Here is a 22,520-nt window from a genome sequence, read left to right on the forward strand (position 1 = left end):
GGCTATGAGTTGTATGCCTTACACCTACCATACAGATAGTGTAGAAGGCTATGAGTTGTATGCCTTACACCTACCATACAGATAGTGTACAATTCTTTGTATGGCCGTGAGCAGCATATCTTCATACTGTAACGCATTGGAGCGAAGAGACGTGTATATAGCGTCAAATGTTTTTGCAGATTGTTGCAGTTGTAACTCTGAATCAAAATAAACAGGTTGTCCTTACCTCATAACCTGTATTAAATCTGCAAACAGTTATGCTGTGGGAGTATCATTCATATTGCATATTCCTAAAACAGGGATTATTTATGCAACATGTAGTTCTGTGTGCAGTCATGTGATATGTTCTGCTCATTGGTATAATAAGTCAGTATGCAATAGAAACCATAGAAATGGTGCCCTTATTAACATCACCTTGTGATCTAAATGGTAAAAAGGGCAATTTTACCACATGACAGGAGGCTTCATATTTTGCATTAACTCTCTTTACTAACTCACATAGCAGTAAAGAAAAAGGTGAAAACATTAACCAATCAAAAGAAAGTAGGAGGTATAGTATTCACAGTAATGAGGCTCCTCCCCCTCTTTCTTTACTGCTCCATCAGCAGACAGGTCAGAGTTTTTGGCTCTTCCCTTTTTCACTATTGTATATGTAATTTTTTATGTAATTTTTTATATAATACTGTATTTATCTTATATATGTAGTTTTATTTTTGCTACTATTGTTGTTTTCTACCTTTATTTCATCTGCCCTCTTGGGGTTTTCGCTCTTGGGGGAGTCTTTTCCCCCTCCCTGTTTTCCTCACAGGGTCTCTTTTCTTTTCTTCACCTCTCGGTCCGCCGACTTCTCCGCCGTCGGACCGACTGTCTCTCACTTCCCTGAGGATAACGCTCACCCTCCACCCCCCTTTTTTCCTCCACACGGCTTCACAGCCGCTTTCACTGTAGCCGCACGGCGGGAAACCGTTTTTTCCCGCTCCTCCGGCGGCCATCTTGGATCTCGCGTCTCGCGAGATCCACGGCCGCCATCTTGGGAGCATTGCGGTCTCCTCATTCCGGCGCCCGTACACACAGTAACCGGACACAACCAGGCAGGGGTCCCCAGGTCAGTCAAATTATTTACCTGTGCTTGGGGTGTGGCCCCATAATCGAAAAATATTTACTGCCTACTGGTGCTTTTGCACACTTACAGGGTGAAGCCCTATATTTAATACCGCTGCTATCAGGTGGATTTCGTGCCACCTATATATATTTGAGCATTTATACCTGGGTGTGGCCCAGAAGAAAATCCCAATATTCCCTGCTGGGGAAACTGGTGCTTTTTTACTGCCAGAATTGTCATATTCACCCTGCTGGGGTTTTGCCTTTTTTTTTTTTTTTTACATTTCACGGTTTATATATATATATACCTATACCTACCCTGCTGGGGTTAACTGGGTACTGCAGGTACCCCCCTTTTTTATCACTAACTGGGACAGACCCCTAGCCCAACATTTTCTGTGCCTCAGCTATTACAGCGGCCCAACTCCTATTACCATGGATACACCTCAAAACCCTGCAGACTTCCAAACCATGATTGCGGAAGCCATCTCCGCCTCTATGGAGAAAGCATTATCCAGGGTTATGACGGCGACTGCCGATCAGACTAAAAAAGCCACAACAGCCCAAGCCCATGACTATGATTCTGAGGCTTCAGAATCCCATGCCCAGGCCGACTCTCGGCCCAGCAAACGCCACTGGAAGGGCAAGGAAAGGAATGACAACATGGGCAAAGGCAAGGCTCCTGCCAAACGCCACAGGCCAGCACCACCCACCCCCGCCCATTACTCCTCGGACGAGGGGGAAGAACAAACACGCTCCATGGCTGTGTTAGATGAGTGGCAGGCCGCAGATTCCGATCCAGACAATGACTGGGGCACCTTCTTGGAAAGGCACCTTCTTGGACGACATCCAACTACCGGACGACCCCACACCGGTCCAAGAAGAAGGGGAAGCCATTCTGGACCCCACGGGGCAACGTCTATTCGACCCCCGCAACATACGGCACCCGCGTTCAGGGGACTGGACCCCCCCCGACCATCTCTCCAAATTTATGCACCGTTGGCTCCGCGAACCCCTGGACAAAACGGTGCGCAACCGACTACGTTCGGAATGCCCTCGCCCTTCCCTTCCCGACAACGTGGCCCAAACCCCCGAATTCGACCAGGTCATGAACACATTCATGTCTAGGGGTGGCCGCGACCCCAGGAGAGGAGTGGAGAAGGGCTTTCACGGAGTTCAAGACAAACTCCTAGACTCTATTGGCCCACTTTCCCGCATCATGTTTTTGGCGGACGATGCTTTTACAAGGGCTGACGAATTTGATACCAGTATGGTTAAAGAGTGGGCACACGATATAAGAGAATGGGCACAGAGGTGCTTTTGTTTTGTTGGTAACACCAACGTAGCCCTCTCCTCTGAGAGGCGAAAAGCAGCGCTGCTCCGTATTGACGGAAAGCTGGTGGAATTGGGCACCAAGGAGTTGGGACCGCTTGCACAGGGCAAATTGTTTGGGGAAGCCTTCCTCAAAGAGCTTAATAAGCACGTAAACATTTTCACCTCGCTCAATAAGGCTCAAACTTCAATGAAGCGAGTATTCAGGGGCTACCCCAGTCGGGGTGTTTTTGGACGGGCTGGCCGCTACAGGGGCCGAGCAGCCAGCCGTTTTTGGCCCTCTGGCCCCCGCTCACACAGACCCCAACCCTTCTACCCGGAAGTGGGTTTCAGGCAGCCCTTCTCCTACACCCGTGGAGCAGACAGAGGCAGAGGACCTCTTAGCCGTGGCAGAGCACGCTTCCCCACAGGTAAGCATCATTATGCCTCAATGTCCACTAACCCCGTATACTGCAGGTCGTATCGCTCTGTCTTTTCAGAACTGGACAGCCATCTCCACGGACGCATGGATCCTCCAGACGGTCCAAGGCTACATCATAGATTTTGTGGAAACCCCGTCCCAGACCGCCCCTCCGTACCCCATTCAGTGCTCCAAGGAAGATCGCCTTCTAATCGATGGCGAACTACGGGAACTCAGGGCCAAAGGAGCGATAGAACCCGCTCACGACCAAAACGGCTTCTTCAGCAACATTTTCCTAGTGAAAATGAAATCTGGAGACTTTCGGCCAGTTATAAACCTAAGGAAGCTCAATGCTTTCGTAACATACAGACATTTCAAGATGGAAGGCATCCATCTCCTAAGAGATCTGCTCCAAGAAGGGGACTGGTTCACAAGACTGGACCTCAAGGACGCCTACCTATCGGTACCCGTCCATACATCCTGCCGACAGTTCCTCAGATTCCGATGGCAAGGCCGCCCCTGGCAGTTTACATGCCTCCCCTTCGGCCTCAGCTCAGCACCGTGGTGCTTCACCAAACTCCTGAAGCCAGTAGTGTCTCGACTACGCACTCAAGGAATTCGGTGCATTATTTACCTGGACGACCTGCTACTGTTTTCCTCAGACAGGTACAGTCTAACGCAACACACACAATATACCACCCGACTCCTCACGTCCCTAGGTTTCGTGGTGAACTTTCAAAAATCGGAAGTATCCCCAGCCCAGAAGATACAATTCCTGGGCTTCGAGATAGATTCCAAGACCAGCACACTTCGGCTCCCAACCTCAAAGATCACAGCCATCAAGAAGGAAATACGCAGAGCCATTCGCAGCCACTCCATTCCACTCCGCAACCTGGCTCGGATCGTGGGCTTGCTATCCGCATCTATCCAGGCGATATTCCCGGGTCCACTCCACTACAGAGCGATGCAGCGCTTGAAGGCTTCCTTTCTCCGCCAGAACCCTTCGTACGACCAAACGGTTCCGGTGACGGAGGAAGTCAAAGAAGAACTGGGATGGTGGCTGGACAGCATGGAAGCGTGGAATGGCTGAGCCATCTTCGGGAACACGCCCGACATGGTCCTGGAATCAGACGCCAGCCTCTGGGGATGGGGCGCCACCTGCGAAGGCAGTTCGACGGGAGGCGCTTGGACTTCCCAAGAACTCAAACTCCACATCAACTGCCTAGAACTTCTAGCGGGATCGTTTGCAATTCGCAGCCTAGCGAGAAACCGGACCAACTGCTGCATCCTCCTCCGGATGGACAATGTGTCAGCGGTCCGTTACATCAACAGACTGGGAGGGGCCCGATCCAGACTCCTCTCAGAGATTACGAAAGAAATATTCGAGTTTTGCCTTCCCCGGAAAATCTCCCTCATGGCAGAATATCTCCCGGGCGAAACGAACCTGACAGCGGACTGGTTCTCTCGCCATTGGCGGGACAGCAGCGACTGGAGACTGGACCCTACAATCTTCCATCGCCTCTCGGTCAGGAGAGGCCCCTCCACCTGGACCTCTTCGCATCTCGGAACAACAGGCAGACGGACGAGTACTTCAGCTGGCTACCAGATCCGGACAGCAAAGCAGTAGACGCCTTTCTCCAACCATGGCCACCCAGGGGCGCTTACGCCTTTCCCCCATTTGCCATGGTGGCAAGGACGATACAATACTTAAAGACGCAACGCGGGTCTCTGCTCCTCATCACTCCCCTATGGCCGAGCCAACCATGGTTCCCGGACCTTCTAGCTTCATCCTACAGGGATCCTCTCCTCATACCGTCCTACCGGACGCTCCTCACAGACCCGAGAGGGAACCCCCATCCTCTCATTCTGGAAGACCGCCTCACTCTAGTAGCCTGGACTCTTTCAGGGGTGCCTGGCAGACCGAGGACTTATCGCAGACAGCTAGAGACCTCTTATGGGATTCGTGGGCACCAGGAACCAGACGATGCTATCTTGCAGCATGGAATTCCTGGTCCACTTGGTGCAGTGAACGGAACTTTGATCCCTTTACGGCACCTGTAACGGCCATCTTGAATTTTCTCTCCCACCTATACTCCGCGGGCAGGTCTTACCGATCCCTCAACGTCGTGCGCTCCGCGATCTCAGCGGCCCACGTTCCGGTCCTCGGTTCACCCGTCGGGAAACACCCTCTGGTATGCCGCCTCCTCAGGGGCATCAGACTTCAAAGGCCCCCCAGACCCAAGTACACTCGGCTATGGGACGTGGAAGTCGTCCTACAGTTTCTGCGAGACTGGCCAGATAACGACAGACTCTCACTTCGACAACTGTCGGCCAAACTAACACTCCTACTTTGTCTGGTATCGTTCCGCAGAGTTTCGGACGTGCGGGCTTTCGACATCGACGCCTTCTCGGTCTCCCGAGAGGGAGTTACCTTCCAAGTGTCTCGTCGTACTAAATCGGACTCATCGTCGGTCTTCTACCCCTTTTTTCCTACGGAACCGCTGCTTTGCGTGGTCTCTGCTCTGCGTCGTTATGTTCAGGTCACTTCCCTCCTTCGGGTTTCATCTTCGGGACAACTATTGGTGTCTTACGTTAGACCTCACGTTCCCGTCTCTACTACCACCCTGGCCAGATGGGTTCGCTGGATCCTGTCTCTAGCAGGTGTGGAAGACACCTTCGGTGCCCACTCCGTTCGCGGAGCGGCGGCCTCGTCGGCTTTCTCCGCGGGAGCATCACTGTCAGACATCCTACGAGCCGCGGATTGGTCACGCGAAGCGACCTTTCGGACCTTCTATTTCCGCCCAAACTCGGGGGCAGCCACGTCTCTCCTTCATCAGCGTTAAAAATGCAAAATATGAAGCCTCCTGTCATGTGGTAAAATTGAAGATTATGCTAGCGTTAGTGTACTTATAATCTTAATTTTAGTAATGACAGGAGGCGAGTTTTTTCCCACCCTCCGCACCCTCGAGGGATGAAATCTCATGTAAGTATACCTATACTCTATTTTTTCCTTCATATTTTCTACCTGGTATATATAAGACGTGTGCTACCTGGTATATATAAGACGTGTACCTTATTTAACTACAGCTTCGTTACTGTTATTGTCATACTTAGACTAGGTACATTTCGTTAGAGTTTGTGCTGGGTTTATTACATTACTGCAAACAGTTGCCAGACCGGTTCCTAACCTTTTCCACACTCTCTTTCAGCATAACTTCAAGACAGTACAGCTTACACTCAGGATGGACATGTTTGGACCTTCCTTCAGAAACCAGGACTTCGCAATTGGAAAAGTCATCTGTTGGTGCATGTTGCAAGACTTTATCCGTTCTTTTTAAAAAATTTTATTGTATTTGATGTCGCTCTCGAAAGAGGGGGAGGAGCCTCATTACTGTGAATACTATACCTCCTACTTTCTTTTGATTGGTTAATGTTTTCACCTTTTTCTTTACTGCTATGTGAGTTAGTAAAGAGAGTTAATGCAAAATACTCGCCTCCTGTCATTACTAAAATTAAGATTATAAGTACACTAACGCTAGCATAATCTTCAATTTATAGTCATTGTAACTAACATACTAATTTCCAGGAACGTATAATACATTTTTAAATAATTGTAACCATCTCTAAAAACCTTCTGACTGGTTTACCGTTACATCTGAATACATACTATTAAAGTTATTGTGTGTGAACAGCAAAAGTCTTAAATGAAGAATTTACAAGGTCAATGTAGTTGCCAAATGTACTGTTGTCACATTTAACTTTTTTTTTCTTCTTTACGTCTTTGCAACAGCTGCTGATTATTCTCTCTCTACTGTGCATTCCCAGATTTCAAATAGCCATTTATATAAACAATACAGGCTTCATAAATAGCAACACTGTTCTTGATCCATGCAAGTAAGAAATATATGTAATTTCTAAAAGCAAGTGGATCTATGTGCTGCAGGATTTTAGTACAGTAAATATTCTTCTTCTATATATCTATACAGTTAGAACTTGATGTATAGATCAACCCTGAATTGTAGTCTAGTTATGAAATAATTGCATTGCTCAAAAAAAATAAAAAAAATGAGTGTGTCCTATAAAGGAGAGACATCCAGATATGAAAGAATAAAAAGTGTGTGTGTGTGTGTAAAAATATATATTGAAATAAACTATGCATCTGTATCAAGATGGTGAAAAAATATATTGTAAGACGATGGTATATCAATAAGTCTAGGGGGGAGTGCCAGAGAGGAGATGTGTGATCTAGCATCCCAGAATAGCCTATCATAGATAGTATATGTGTTCATAAAGGGTTATATAGAGTACTCTTTGTTCTATAATATATGTCCGTGTATCTTTATCACATCTTCGCACTCGCTTAGTCCATCAATTATGTCAGTATAGATAAATCTTTGTAAATAGTATTTTTCATAAAATAAAATACTTCAGATGCTTGGGGAATACACAGAAAGAATCTACAACAACAGATCATGGAGACTTAGTAATCTATAATGAGGGATCCACAGAGAAATCAATAGATAGGCAAACTTAACAAGAAGAACCTGAAAAAATAAATTAACACAATAACTTCACTCAGTAAGGATATTGAGCAGAGTCAACGTTACTTGGGAGGCACTTTAACAAGAAGTAACAATTTCCCTTCAGTTTGAAAAGTATCAAAGACATGATTTTTGTGCGCAAGCACAAGCATTCTCATCTTAGGTAAAATGGAAGGGTTACTCCAACCTTTTTTTGCACTTTATTTTGTGTTTTTTTAAAACTCTTAATGGGTAATTGGCACTTACTCCACTGTGTGTTTATATTTTTCCCTTTAAAACCTACCTTGAATCCAGTGCCAGGCCAAGTTCTTCACAATCGTTTGCCTGCCTCCTTGATCGTCACATGGCGTTGTCTTCCTGTCCGTGGTCCAGTCAAATGTTTCTCCTAGAGAAGCATTGTTAAGCACAACAACGCATATGTGTGGGTTGTGTGTGTTCACGAGCAGTGAGTTGAGCTGAGTGACAGTTCACCTCACCACTAAAATCCTCCTTCCTCCCAATCACAGAGGAGGTGAAGGAGGGAGAGCTATACATAGGGTGGTGGGGTTGGGGAAGAGGAGGGGAAATGACCTCTGTCCGAACAGCCTTCTACTTGCAGGTGCGTTGACAGCACTGCCTGCAAGGGAAGAATCTGATTACATGTGTAATTATTATTATTATTTTATTATTTATATAGCACCATCAGATTCCGTAGCGCTGTACAAAGGGTGGACTAACAGACATCTAATTGTAACCAGACAACTCGACATACAGGAACAGAGAGGTGGAGGGCCCTGCTCAATGAGCTTACATTCTAGAGGGAGTGGGGTATAGTGACACAAAGGGTAGTACGGGTACGAAGTAAGTTGTTAGAAAAGTATTTGCTGAGGGCTTAGTAGGTAATTTTTGACAGTTGCAGGAGAGGAGTCATGGAGGGTGGGGGATAAAAACCTGCTAACCGTTTAATTGATATGCTTTCTTGAAGAAGTAAGTTTTCAATGATTTTTTGAATGAGTGGAGACTGGGTGAAATTCTTAGGTAGGAGGGAAGAGAGTTCTACAGAAGAGATTGCAGCCCTGGAAAAGTCTTAGAGGCGAGCGTTAGAGGTGGGAGTACGGACAGAGGATATACGTAGGTCATTGGCAGAGCGTAGGGGCCTCGACAGGACATACTTGTGTATTGGGGAGGGTAGGTAGGTTGGAGCAGCATTATGTAGGGACTTGTAAGCAGTGCATGGAGACGATGGGTGTATTTTTTGCACAGAGCTCACATAAGAGACTTCTCTATAAAGGCAGCATTTCGAATTAAAATCCTGCACATAGAGGTTGCTTGCACTATGGCCACTTCTAAAAGCAGAAGTGGTTATGGTGGTTGGAGTAACCCTTTAACTCCTTTAGGACAGCGGACGTACTTGGTATGTCCGACAAAAAATGGTCCTTTAGCACCGTGGCAAATATGAGCCGTCCTATGCACTTAGTCGATCGCCATCGTTCCCCGACCTGCAATATATATATATTTATATCAAAACCGCTTAGAATGAAATTATATATATATATATATATATATATATATATATATATATATATATATATAAAAATAATACAGTGTGTGTGTATATATATAAATGTATGTGTGTATTTATATATATATATATATATATATATATAATAGATGAAGAAAGGAGATGCACTCTATGGTCTTTGTTGAAAAAAATCACTGGTGTTTTTATATATACAGAATTACCGTATATACTCGAGTATAAGCCGAGTTTTTCAGCACATTTTTTGTGCTGAAAAACCCCAACTCGGCTTATACTCGAATCACTGTCTGTATTATGGCAATTTGTATTGCCATAATACAGACAGGGAGCTGTGGGGGCTGCAGAGCGGTTACTTACCTCTCCTGCAGCTCCTGTCAGCTATCTCCTCCTCCGCGGCGGTCCGTTCAGCACCTCTGTCAGCTCCCAGTGTAAGTCTCGCGAGAGCCGCGGGGTCATAGTGCGGCTCTCGCGAGACTTACACTGTGAGCTGACAGGGGAGCTGACCGGTCCGGCGCGGAGGAGGAGGGAGCTGACAGGAGCTGCAGGAGAGGTAAGTAAACTCTTTGCCAGTCCCCTCTCCCCCACTGAACTGCCAATGCCACTGGACCACCAGGGAAGGAGAGCCCCCCTCCCTGCCATGTATCAAGCAGGGAGGGGGGACGAAAAAAAAAAAAATACAAAATAATTAAATTAAATTAAATAATAATAATAATAATAAAAAATTATTAAAATAATAATAAAATTGCCCACCCCCCACCAAGGCTCAGCTACACACACACACACACACACACACACACACTGCACTCATACACACACACACTGCACTCATACACACACACTGCACTCATACACACACACTGCACTCATACACACGCGCTGCACTCATACACACACACTGCACTCATACACACACACTGCACTTATATACACACACTGTAAATAAATATTCAATTAATATAAATTTTTTAGGATCTAATTTTATTTAGAAATTTACCAGTAGCTACTGCATTTCCCACCCCTAGTCTTATATTCGAGTCAATAAGTTTTCCCAGTTTTTGGGGGTAAAATTAGGGGCCTCGGTTTATATTCGGGTCGGCTTATACTCGAGTATATACGGTACATAAATAATTTCATAAATATACTTGTAGCCTTCAAATGTATAAATATGTATATATATTTAAATTATACGTGCATATTTTTACATAATTAACTCATTAAGGACACATGACATGTCATGATTCCCTTTTATTCCAAAAGTTTGGTCCTTAAGGGGTTAAGTCATTTTATTGATTGCAATTTGAGGGACCTGCATGACAACCCAGGTCGAAAGTCCAGAGAATTTAATATGCTAGCACTATATTTAACCCTGTAACTTTATATGACACCCTAAAACCTGTACATAGGGGGTATTGTTGTACTCGGGAGACTTAGCTGAAAACAAATATTAGTGTTTCAAAACGGTAAAACGTATCACAATAATTATATCATCAGTGAAAGTGATGTTTTTTGCACTTTCACTGATGATATTGTTGTGATACGTTTTACTGTTTTGAATCACTAATATTTGTGTTCAACAAAGTCTCCCGAGTATAGCAGTACCCCTCATGTACAGTTTTTTTTTGTGTTTTTGAAAGTTACAGGGTCAAATATTAGGCTTGATTTTCTGTTTTTTTTCACATTGAAATTTGCCTTTGAGAGCATATGGTATCCCAGGAATGAGAATTACCCTTATGATGGCATACCATTTGCAAAAGAAGACAACAACACAAGGTATTGCAAATTGGGGTATGTTCAGTCTTTTTTAATACCCACTTAGTCACAAACACTGGCCAAAGTTTGCATTTATATTTGTTTTTTGCATTTTTAACACACAAACAAATATAAATGCTAACTTTGGCCAGTGTTTGTGACTAAGTGGCTACTAAAAAAGACTGGACATACCCTATATTGAATACCCTGGGTTGTCCACTTTAAAAACATATGTACATGTGAGATGTGATTAAGAGATTTATGATAGATAACAGTGTTACATCTCACTATTGATCAATTTTAAAAATACATATTTTGAAACAGCAATGTCCTACTTGTACTTATAGCCCTATAACTTGCGCAAAAAGCTAAAAACATGTTAACATTGGGTATTTCTAAACTCAGGACAACATTTAGAAACTATTTAGCACAGGTGTTTTTTGGCGGTTGTAGATGCATAACAGATTTTGGGGTTCAAAGTTAGAAAAAGTGTGTTTTAAAAAAAAAAAATCATCATTTATTTTTTTTTATAGTAAATTATATGATATGATGAAAATAATGGTATCTTTAGAAAGACCATTTAATGGCGAAAAAAATTGTATATAATATGTGTGGGTACAGTAAATGAGTAAGAGGAAAATTACAGCTTAACAAAAACACAGTAGAAATGTAAAAACAGCCCTGGTCCTTAATGGCAAAATATTTGAAAAACGGTCTTGTCACTAAGGAGTTAAATTGGTCCCAGCTCAGAAATGCATTTGCTTAGACTTGGTGCCCTACACTGGTGCAATTGCAACTAGACATCCAGGTCCAAATAGCTCCGACCACAGTACTATCAAGTTTGGTCTAGTGCAGGGGTAGGCAACCTTTTAGCAGTACTGTGCCAAAATAGGATTGTGATGTCCCGTAGCCGTATTCTGTTATTGATACTGCAGTTGCTTTGTATCATTGTATTTGTGCGTGTACGAGCTGTTATATCAAATATGTTCATGAGTAGTTTGTGGTATCGTGTATGATACCTGTGTATGGGGGCTGCTTGTTGAATTATGTGTGTGGATGGATATGTCAGATTGTGTGTTTGGGAGTTTATGTATATGTGAGGCTGCTTGGGGTATTGCATGTGAGATGCTGATTGTGGGATTGTGGGTGTGTATGTGAATTGTTAGTGGTATTGTGTTTGTGTGTGGGCTGTTCATATTTGTATGAGGGGAGGGTTATTCTGCATCTTTGTGCATATCTAGCAGTGTGGATGACTTCCATGGCAGCTGCTGGCTGCTCTACTCCAGTGCGGATTACCGTTCACAAGTGCCTGCTCTAGCAGTCTTGAGTGCCGTGCAAGGACACCTTGAGTGCCAGGCATGAGATCTCTTCACTTTGCCTTCCAGTGACTGCAGTATAGTGGATATATAGTTGTAAAGGAAAATCCTGATAGAACCTTTTATTCAACTACTTAATTCACTACCCTGTGGGAAGGTAGTTTGCAAAATAGATGCAAATCAGCAATATCCTTACACTACACCTCAGTGTGGCTCTTTATACACATTCATGGTTATTCAAGAAAGTGAGAATTAAAAGTGAATTTCAAATTTAAGGCCCAAATAATTGAATTGAAACATTGTCACTGTACTGGTGAGTTTTACTTTTAGAAACCTTTAATTTGAAGAACATTTGGAAGCACCAGTCAGGATGTTCTTGTATTTTGACTTTGACAGAAAGCTCTTTATGTCTGGAGTAGGCATGGTATTGAATTTAACAGGCAGATGTTTTGAAGAATTTTGGCCTCTCAATTGACTGTGGTGTAATATTTGCTAAGGCCAGTGAATTAATATGAGCATCTCTTTTTATAGCAGGCATCTGATTTTGGTTTTCTATACAATTATTGCAACATGTTTCAAAAAGCGGTAATCTATTTTTTTGCAGCCAGGCTGTCCTCTTAGATTAAGTAATTTACTCTTTACAAGCACAGATAAACTGTATGACTCAGCCAAAGATGGATCGGTTCATTGTGATTTGTTAATTATTCATGTGATTGCTCTGTGCAAAGAAACAAAACACAGCACCTATAGGGGTACATTTCATAGTCACATCTACATGTTAGCCCTTAAAGCCGAAATACAACCATCCCCATCATTGTGTCTTAAATAAAATAGGGAGCTATAATGGTAATCCCATCCTTTTTTACTCAAATGCCCCATATTTAAAAGACTGTGGAGTTAAAGATTTAGGATGTGGTTATTTGTACAGGTTGAGAAGAAACCAATAACTACATATTAAGGGAAAAAACTGCACTACGGTAGTATTCATTATTGACTTTTACATGTCAATAATTAACAGCTCATCAGTGCATTCCTGCAAATATGGCTTATGTTTCTAAACACAAAAGTATCCTCAAGTAATTGGAACCTATCGAACCCAATTCATCTTATGCATAATATAGATCTGTCTTTTTTTTCCTCTCTCTCCTCTTCTTATACACTACTGTTAATTCAACTACTTAAGTATAAAAATTACATTTTCTGATTCTTTGTTATACCATGAGTTCGAAATTTATATTTAAGTTATGGTGAAACTCTTTGTTTATCAAATAATTAGATTGTATTAAATTTGTTGAACGTGAAGTCTAACATAGGCATCCCAGCATTATTTGTGAAAGCAAAGGAAAGGTTAAGTATGTATGCGTATCAGGCGTGTTAGATGTGCAGTGTAAAGTTGTTGTCCTTTTTAACTGTGTAGAAAAGATCTTACAGAGGATAGTAAAATCACCTGTATTCCCAACCTCACTGATCAGGAAGGAAATTTTGATCAAACATAAACATTTATTAATTGGATGAACATTAGTGTACATGTTTGCTTGTGGTTTGCCTAGCACAAAGTATAGATTTACATCTTATTATCCATGGTTTTGAATGATATGTGCATTTTTAGGAAGTATAATATTGTAAAAAAAAAAAATGGTGGTATTAATTTCACAGATAAAATATAGACATGGTTTTGTAGACATCAAAATGTATAAATTGAAATAATCAACATCACATATCCTCCAACATAGACGTCCCAAGAGCGTCAATGACTCTGCGCAAAGTTTCCCTGGAAAGGGGGAGGGTCCACCCAAATTCATAGCAGATCAGCATGATGTGAATGCACGCCTGGCTGCCATCCAATCATGCAGGCAGGCCCACTGAGGACAAACAATTCAGGGAGCACAGTTTCTGTGCCATCTACATTGCTCTAGTACCCTGAGTCTAGTGCATCTAGTGATGCACTTGTGCTACACTTTTTGGGAACAGCTCCTTGTTGTCCCCAAAAGCAGGGCACCAAGGAACTAGGTCGGGACAGTGGGACAAGACTTAGACAAGCTGGCCTGTCCTGCAAAAATCAGGATGGTTGGGAGGTTTGACATTAAGTGTTATGTTGCCTCTAACAAACTAATTAAGATAAGGGAGTACATTTTGCAATTTTACAGATTACCCCTTCCTCCACTGAAACCAGTAAAGCATTTCCTCCCTATCTAAACCAATACAGCATTCTCCTTTCCACCCCAAAAAAAATACAGTATTGCTCTCACAAAAAAACAAACAAACCAATAAAGCATTCTTTCTCTCAACAAACCCAACACAGAATATTTAATTCAACAAAACATTGCCTCTGTTATCTCATATAACAATCTCCACTAAACATAAATTAAATCTAAATAGTAACAATTTGGACCTTTTTTCTCTTTCTGCAAACGTTTTCTGAAAGAAATCCAAATGCCACTATTGCTGGACTTCTAGAATTTTTTAGAGTATTGTCCTTTTTCCCCAAAATCAACAAGAACATCGAAAATGTCTAGTTCCTAACAATTTTGAATATGAAATCCATCTCCTTGGAATAAAATCTCTTGTTTTTTTTTAATAAAATGTTTGTTTCAGATTAGGTATAATGATTTAATAGTGACAATATCACACCAATTCCGAGGCTATCATGTAGCAAACATCAAACCCCATTATGGAATGAGATGTTCATGGTCCGTAAAGACACATAATGTTCAGTAGAATGTTTTTAAAAAGCAGAGTGTCACAGTGTAATACCACAACACGCAGAGTTTAAGATAGCAAGGGACAAGACAAGGATATAACGTATTACTGGGCCTTAGAATGGGTGGATTAAACATCAGAAAGAGATAAAGTGTAGTCAGCGACGAGGTCAGGGTAACAGAGACAACAAAAACAAGAACTAGCCAGAGTCAGGTACACGGTATTCAGAGAACTGAGAGTCAGGAACAAAGCCAAGGTCAATACCAGAATAAACACAATAGATCAAGGAACGACCTAAAGGGTACTGAAACAGAAACCATGGTAGGGCAAAGTGGATAGGGCTAGGGAATTTTAAATAGCCTTTACTTAACATGCCTACACCCTCCCAAAACGTGCGTTTTTGTGGGGGTGCTGGAATGCCTGAACCGACTTGGTGCTCCCACTGCCCCTTTAAGAGCGCGTTTGTTATGCTTGTTACGCTCCTAGTGTGAGGAGGGCCGCGTGACCAGAAGAGAACGAGCTGCATGCGGCCCGTGTTGAGGTGGGAGTGCTCGAGCTGTGCGTGCGGAAGACCCCGGATGAGGTAAGTACCGCCACACAGAGATTTATTCAATCAAACATTCACCCCCTTGCACCCCACCAAAAAAAAAAAGGCCACAGAATATCTTATCTAAAGGTATATTAATTTGAAACATGCAATGCTAAATGAGTAAATGGTTTGTTTCTTAAACCCTCAGCTGCTGTGACTGGCTTATAAACATTTGCAGAAGAAAGAAGGAATTAAAAGCTCGAACTGTGTGGTTGGGATGTCCAGAAAAATGCGAAGAAAAATATCCAAGGAATGCTATAAAAAATCAAAAGTACAACATCTTTACATTTGTACCTGGGGTAAGAAAAATAACTTCCATGTGGTGAAAGCATTCATTGTTGTGTGTGCATATGCTTTCATTAAAGCAAGCATATAGTTGGACTCCAAAGAAGCCAGTCCCAATCAGAGATTGTAATATAAAACCTATAAGCTTTATTGCATTTTCATTAAAAGCGTGTCTCCCAGCTGGCCAGGGAGGGCACAGGGAAGGGAGGAAAAAAAAGTGTTTCGTGTCTCAATGACCGTTCAAAGACTTTATCGTGACTCGTCAGTTACACATGAATCACATAAGAACTTTTTTTTCCTCTCCCTTCTTTTTTTAGTTTTTTGCTTTATGGAGAAACATTTTTAAAGAAGATTTAATAAAGCCTGTTTGTTTTATATATTAAGAGTCTGTATTGGGCCTGGCCTTTTCTGTTTTCCCTCAGTTGTGTCCAATTTTCCATTTTTAATAATTTAATGCTATTAAATGTGGTGCCCCAGCAGCCCAGCCCAACTGTTCTGCTCAGGCTAATGAGGAAACATTTCCAAAAGTAGCTGTGGGCGGGCGGTGATTGGCTGAAAATATCATTTGGCTTCACTCAGTCACCCATTGCTGGCATGGGTTGGTATGGCTATGGAAGAGTGCAATTTCTGCCTTAGCCATATCTCCATGAAGGCCGGGTTTAAATAATTGAAAACCAGTTTAACAATGATACAGATACAGGGACAGCGCCAGGGACTTCAGGCACTATAACCAAAGCAATGAAATAAAACTATTACTGTGCCTACAATGTCCCTTTATGTATCTGTAATGTTTTTACCTGATCAAAAAACAATACATACAAATGTTAGGTCTGAGCACTATTACGTAGAATACATGATTTGCTTTGTTGTTGGTGTTCATTATTGAATGCTGTTCACTCTCTAAGGTGTACCTCTGTGCATACATTTTGAGTTAATTGTTCTCCCATGTTTTTATATTTCACTATGGTTCGTTAAAACTCTAATTTATACATAATGATTTAAAAAAAAGTTAAATGATTATTCCAAGCACCATGGCCATTTCAGTGATTTGAAGTATGTGCAGCTTTTTGCTATGAAATGCTGCACATATAGAGTTTAAAGCCTCTGCTTCTGGAGGTGTAACTCCACCTCCAGCAGCGACATTGGGATGTCATCAAGTATTCCGTGAGGCTTATGTGAATTCTGTGCATGATTGGAATCTGTTGTCAACACGCACAGCATGCTGATGCCAGGCAGCCAATGGTACCACTACAATCCCCCCCCCTCCCCCCCTCCTCCCACCCCCATCCACTGCACATGGGTTCCCCTCAGCCAGATCTCCAATTTCTTCCTACACCAGGCAGATTTGGAGCGTGACATCAGCATGGAGGATTGAGCTGTGGGAGAACTTGGCCATAGGGCTAGAAAGAAAGGTGACACTTAATAATTTAGACAAGTTATGTTTGTCATGAAAGTCACAGTTTGTCTTTTGAGTAGCAATGTTTCAGTATTGTACGCATATTATTACTGTTGCAAAAAAACATTCTTCTTACATAGATGTTCATAAAACCTTTTTAGCATTTTAATGATGTTAGTGGCACATTCATGATAGATAAATGATAGATATCTAAATGTATTATTTCATGGTTAAACACTTTCTAAACATATAACAGTAAACAGTGATAGGTTGAGTGTCAGTCAATCACAGCGACCCATTGCATGTGTGAGTAGCCATTCCTAAGGCAGTTTATAATCTCTGCCTTAACCATAACTTCAGCAAGAATTAGACTGTGGGCTGCTTCCTCTAAAGGAGTATTACTGCCTAAGAAAAAGGATGTGTTTATTGAATTTAGAGAGCTAAAAGACTAGTAATTAATTCAGACTTGTGGTAAAAAGATGAGAAAATAAGAGAGCGAAATAAAGAGGTACAGGAGTGAAAAGCATTCATTTTAAGTTATTTGATTCTGTGCAATTAACTTAAGGCAGCCATGTTTATCCCTCAAAAAGGAAACACTTCTTTCATAACCCATAATTCCTTTGTATATTGACTCTGTAAGAGAAGAAACACTTGCATTTCTGCTGTCCACTTTCCACCTCTGCCTTTCCTCTTTCTTTTGTTGACCCATCTCTTTTTTTCTGTAATAAGATATCATCTCATCCAATATATAACTACACACATAAATATAAACTACTGAACATTGAAAGCACCTGCTTTCTCTCATTGTAAAGTTAATATGAATGAATATGTCTAACTACAATAATACCTGTCCCACAATGAAACCTACATTTTCTTCTGGAGTATAAATGACCACGTTGCCCTTATTGAATAACTGTATATGCAATAGTGTTGGCTAATGCATGGATTCAACTATATGTGTTTATTAAAGCTCACAAAAACTAATGGCCCTGTAATTAAACACCTGATCTTATGTCATGGTAATAAAATGTCAACTGTCCTTCACACAGATAAATATTCACATCTTTATTGAACAAAGCTGCGGTTTTCTCCCTCAGTTTAAATTATTAAATGCACACAAATTACTTCAACAGTGTGCATTTTGTAAAGGTCACAGAGTTCATTAACAATACAGTAAACCATTTATTTTTGTGATTAAATATATGCTGTATTCAGGGCCGGATTAAGAGCCCAGTGGGCCTGGTGCTGATAATTATGATGGGCCTAATTACAAAATCTTATTGACCAAAAACACTAAAACAGTCCTACCTCCTAAGCGTCATGTATCTGATGGAGATGATGCTGTAGGGAAACTCATAGGATGCAACTATGAGAAAACACATACCCTTTGCTAATCTCATGCTTTCATCTTTCAAATAAACCCATACCCCCTAACAGCAGTGTCCAGTAAAGCAGGAAGTCTATGGATGCGGTAAAAGAGTGGGATACTGACACAAATCTCATAACCAGAACGGCCGAAAGGGCGAACATACACAAAAGGGGGGAATGTCTGTGTCCCTATGTCTCCTAGTCCCTTAGTGTTTGTGTCCTCATGTCTCCCAGTGTCCCCATGTCACTAGGGGACATTGGGAGACATTGGGACATTGAGAGACATTGGGACACTGGGAGACATGGGAAACAGATATTAGGGAACACTGGGAGACCTAGGAAATCTGAGACTCTTGGGGACACTGGGTGACAGACACAAGGGGACACGGGGAGACATGGGGCACTGAGACACTGTGATATATAGGGGACACTGGAGACTTGATAAAAACCTGGGTACAGGTCAAAATGTTGTGGTGTCCAATAAACCTGCTTAAAGCTATCACAGTGAGTGCCTGAGATTTTCTTCTTTTATACTAGGGGACACAGACACTACGGGCACAGAGACACTACGGGCACAGAGACACTACGGGCACAGAGACACTACGGGCACAGAGACACTACGGGCACAGAGACACTACGGGCACAGAGACACTACGGGCACAGAGACATGGGGCACTGAGAGACATGGGGCACTGAGACACTGATACATAGGGGACATTGGAGACTTGATAAAGACCTGGGTACAAGTCAAAACGTTGCGGTGTCCAATAAACCTGCCTAAATCTATCACAGTGAGTGCCTGAGATTTTTTCTTTTATACTAGGGGACACTGAGACACTAGGAGACACGGGGACACAGAGACATTGGGAGACTAGGGGGCTTTGGGAGTCTAGGAAACACTGAGACTCTAGGGACACTGGCACACTACAGACACTGAGAGACACCAGGGACACATGGGGATACTGAGATACTAGGGACACTGGCTGGGAGACATGGGGACACTGCCATGTCTCCTATGTCTCAAAGTCGCCCAGTGTCCCCATGTCTCCCTGTGTCTCCATGCCTCTCAGTGTCCCCATGTCGCCCAGTGTCCCCTAGTGTTTGTATCCCCATGTCTCCCAGTGTCCCTTGGAGACTGTGTCCTCATGTCTCCCAGTGTCCTGATGTCACTAGGACACTAGGGGACACTTAGAGACATGGGGACACAGACTAGGGGCCACTGGGAGACATGGGGCCACTGTGTCCCTAGTGTCTCAGGGTCATGGGCGTCCGAATGGGGGGGGTAAAGGGAGGTACCCCCCCCCCCCTGATTTTTCAGCTTGTGCTGCTATTTTTCGTTTTAGTGTGAGAATACAGTGCAGTAGGTGGCGCTGTGAATGGAGAAAGGCAGGAAGCTACAGCTTATGCCTGCCTTTCTCTCATGACTGAAACCACAGGGGAGCAGCACAGAGGCAGCCTACAGAGCAGGTAAGTGCGGGATGGGGGTAAAGTAGAAGGAGCAGCAAGGAGCAGGAGGGGTCAGCAAGGAGTAGAAAGGGTCTGCAAGAGGCAGGAGGGGTCAGCAAGGAATAGGAAGGGGCAGCAGGAAGGGGTATGGACGGTCTGCAAGGAGCAGGAGGGGTCACCAAGGAGTAGGAAGGGTCTGAAAGGAGCAAGAGGGGTCAGCAAGGAGTAGGAAGAGGCAGCAAGGAGCAGGAAGGGGCAGCAAGGAGTAGGAAGAGGGAGCAGGAAGGGTCTGCAAGGAGCAGGAAGGGTCTGCAAGGAGCAGGAAGGGGCAGCATGGATTAGGAAGAGGCAGCAAGGAGTAGGAAGAGGCAGCAAGGAGTAGAAAGGGTCTGCTAGGAGTAGGAAGGGGCAGCAAGGAGAAAGAAGGGGCAGAAAGGAGTAGGAAGGGTCTGTAAAAAGCAGGAAGGGTCTGCAAGGAGCAGGAAGGGGCAGCAATGAGCAGGAAGGGGCAGGAAGATTCAGAAGGGAAACTTTGGACCTTCTCATCTCCCCAGGTAAAAAACAAACAATATCAGTGTTAATGTGTTCACTTTTATTTACTGAGTGTCAGGAAACACAGAGGGCCGCTGGGTAGGGGTGCCGCTGATTGGCTAGATGGGTCAGCTAGCACTCTAAGCCAATCAGTAGCTCCCCATTCATAAAAACGTAAAACATTTTTATGAATCGGGAACTAGCGATTGGCTTAGAGTGTCAGCTGACCACTCTAGCCAATCAGTGGCACCCATGCCCAACATCAATCTGCACTTCCTGACACTCTGTTTCAGAAGTTGAATACAACTGAGCGACCTGGAGATCTGGAGCTGAAGGAAGCCTTTGGGGGTAAACCATTTGAGAGCGGTTTCACCCCTTCAAAGAAAGAACACCCAGGGGCCTCCTTGCATCACAGCATTTTCATTTAGATAAAGTTGTTATGGTGACCAGAATGTTCCTATTTGATGAAAGGAACACTATAGTGTCAGGAATACAAACATATATTCCTGACACCATAGTTGTGAAAACGCTATTCATCCTTGCTTTATGTGAAAATGACTATGCTCCTTCCCTTTCATGACACTGTCAAAAAGGGGCCAAGCATGGATGTCATTACAATTATGCCCCCCCTCCCCCCCCCGAAAAATTCCTGCGGACGTCCATGCTCAGGGTCCCCATGTTCCCCAGTGTCCCAATGTATCAGCGTCCCCATGTCTCGGAGCTGCTGTCTGGACTCTCTGTGCAGAGCTGCTCCCCCGCGGATCAGTGAGTAGAGAGAGGCAGGGAGGGAGATGCCGTAACTTCTTATCACTGCCTCTCTCCACACAAACAGTGACCCCTACTGGCCGGCGCTGGTATTGCAGAATAATCTATGTTTATACTGAGACAGACATTTGTATTGCCGGTTTTACTGCAATACCGGCACCGGCTAGGCAGCCTCAAATACCTGAGAAATACTTCTGAGAAATACCTGGCAACCCTAAGAAATACATGAGAAATACCGGGCAACCCTAAGAGTAGTGTGTAAAAAAAAAAAAAAAAAAAAAAATTTTTTTTTTTTTTTTTTTTTTTAAACCAATGGGCCTATTCCATGGGCCTGGGCCTGGAGCTGCAGCTCCATCAGCCCCTATGTTAATCCGGCCCTGGCTGTATTGAGTTTTTCTTTTTAATTAAATTACATATATAACTAAGATTTCTACCTCTAAAGGATCAATGAAGGTCTGTCACATCATAACAGTCTACTATACAAGAATATTATTCAGAAATGGAATGGCCATACATTTACATACAAGTACAATATAGAAGGTCATAACCTTTCCATGTACGGACTACTCAGAGAACTCATAGTTCTGCTACTAAAAAAAAAAGGTATATTAAAGTGAACCTGTCATGACACGTTCACTTTTACATAAGTCACCCCTAATGCATTGCATACAATATATATCACAAATATAAATTATACGTTCACTGTTCAGTTTTGAAATATTCACACACCTATCCTTTGATCCAGCACTGCCATGTCCTCCGCTTCATGTGTGTTATCTTGTATAGCCCACCTCCTGTCCACCTGCGCCCTTCCTGGTCTTTTATTTGATGTGCCCTGCTTGGGGACATTTTGACGACTTGTTCGATGTCAGCCACTATGTTCCTAAACTGCCTAGCCAGTGCTAACAGAGTTTGCTAGTGAGATACTGTAGTAATCACAGCTCATGCGATCTATTTGCTATGCTTGAAGATCAGACATACTGCCTGTGGTGAAGTCTCTTCTGCTCTCCCTTGTCAGTCAATTCTTTGGCGTAGAGGGAAGTGCCTAAGATTGATGTACAAAAGAGTAGGCTTAAGCATATATAAGAATACCATTCATGGCAAGTAAACATCCCTACACTTACCTTCGTGTTTTTGCTACTTGACATTATGACTACTTGATTATGGCTAATCTTTGGCAAGATGACATAGCCTCTTTTTATTCCATTTTTTATTTTTCAGAGAATTGTATGTATGCTAATGTGTAAATATTAATTGAAATAAGTCTGTTTCTAAAACATGGTTTGTATTTCTCCCTTTCTCTTTTAAGGTTTTATATCAACAATTCAAATTTTTCTTGAATCTTTATTTTCTGATAGTCGCTTGTTCTCAGTTTGTACCAGCATTGAAAATAGGCTACTTATATACCTACTGGGCACCACTGGTAAGTAGTAAAATGTTTGCTTTGTGATTTTTTTTTTATTTTTTTTTTATTTTTCTTTG

At 42.9% G+C, this 22,520-nt stretch overlaps 1 protein-coding gene across 3 annotated transcripts in view; it reads left to right on the forward strand.

The window, feature by feature from the left end:
* ATP9B (ATPase phospholipid transporting 9B (putative)) overlaps positions 1–22,520 on the forward strand; it is a 378,894-nt gene that overhangs the window by 54,029 nt on the left and 302,345 nt on the right. For 2 of the 3 annotated variants that reach the window (XM_063451645.1, XM_063451646.1), the window contains exons 3-4: positions 15,396–15,546; positions 22,348–22,461. In XM_063451645.1, the coding sequence (XP_063307715.1) occupies positions 15,396–15,546; positions 22,348–22,461 (265 nt within the window). Of the gene's footprint in view, positions 1–15,395; positions 15,547–21,500; positions 21,595–22,347; positions 22,462–22,520 lie in introns of those variants that run through there. The other variant, XM_063451647.1, reaches the window with a different exon arrangement.

The sequence above is a fragment of the Pelobates fuscus genome, chromosome 4 (assembly GCF_036172605.1).
Source record: "Pelobates fuscus isolate aPelFus1 chromosome 4, aPelFus1.pri, whole genome shotgun sequence".
In the NCBI taxonomy this organism is placed as follows: Eukaryota; Metazoa; Chordata; class Amphibia; order Anura; family Pelobatidae; genus Pelobates; species Pelobates fuscus.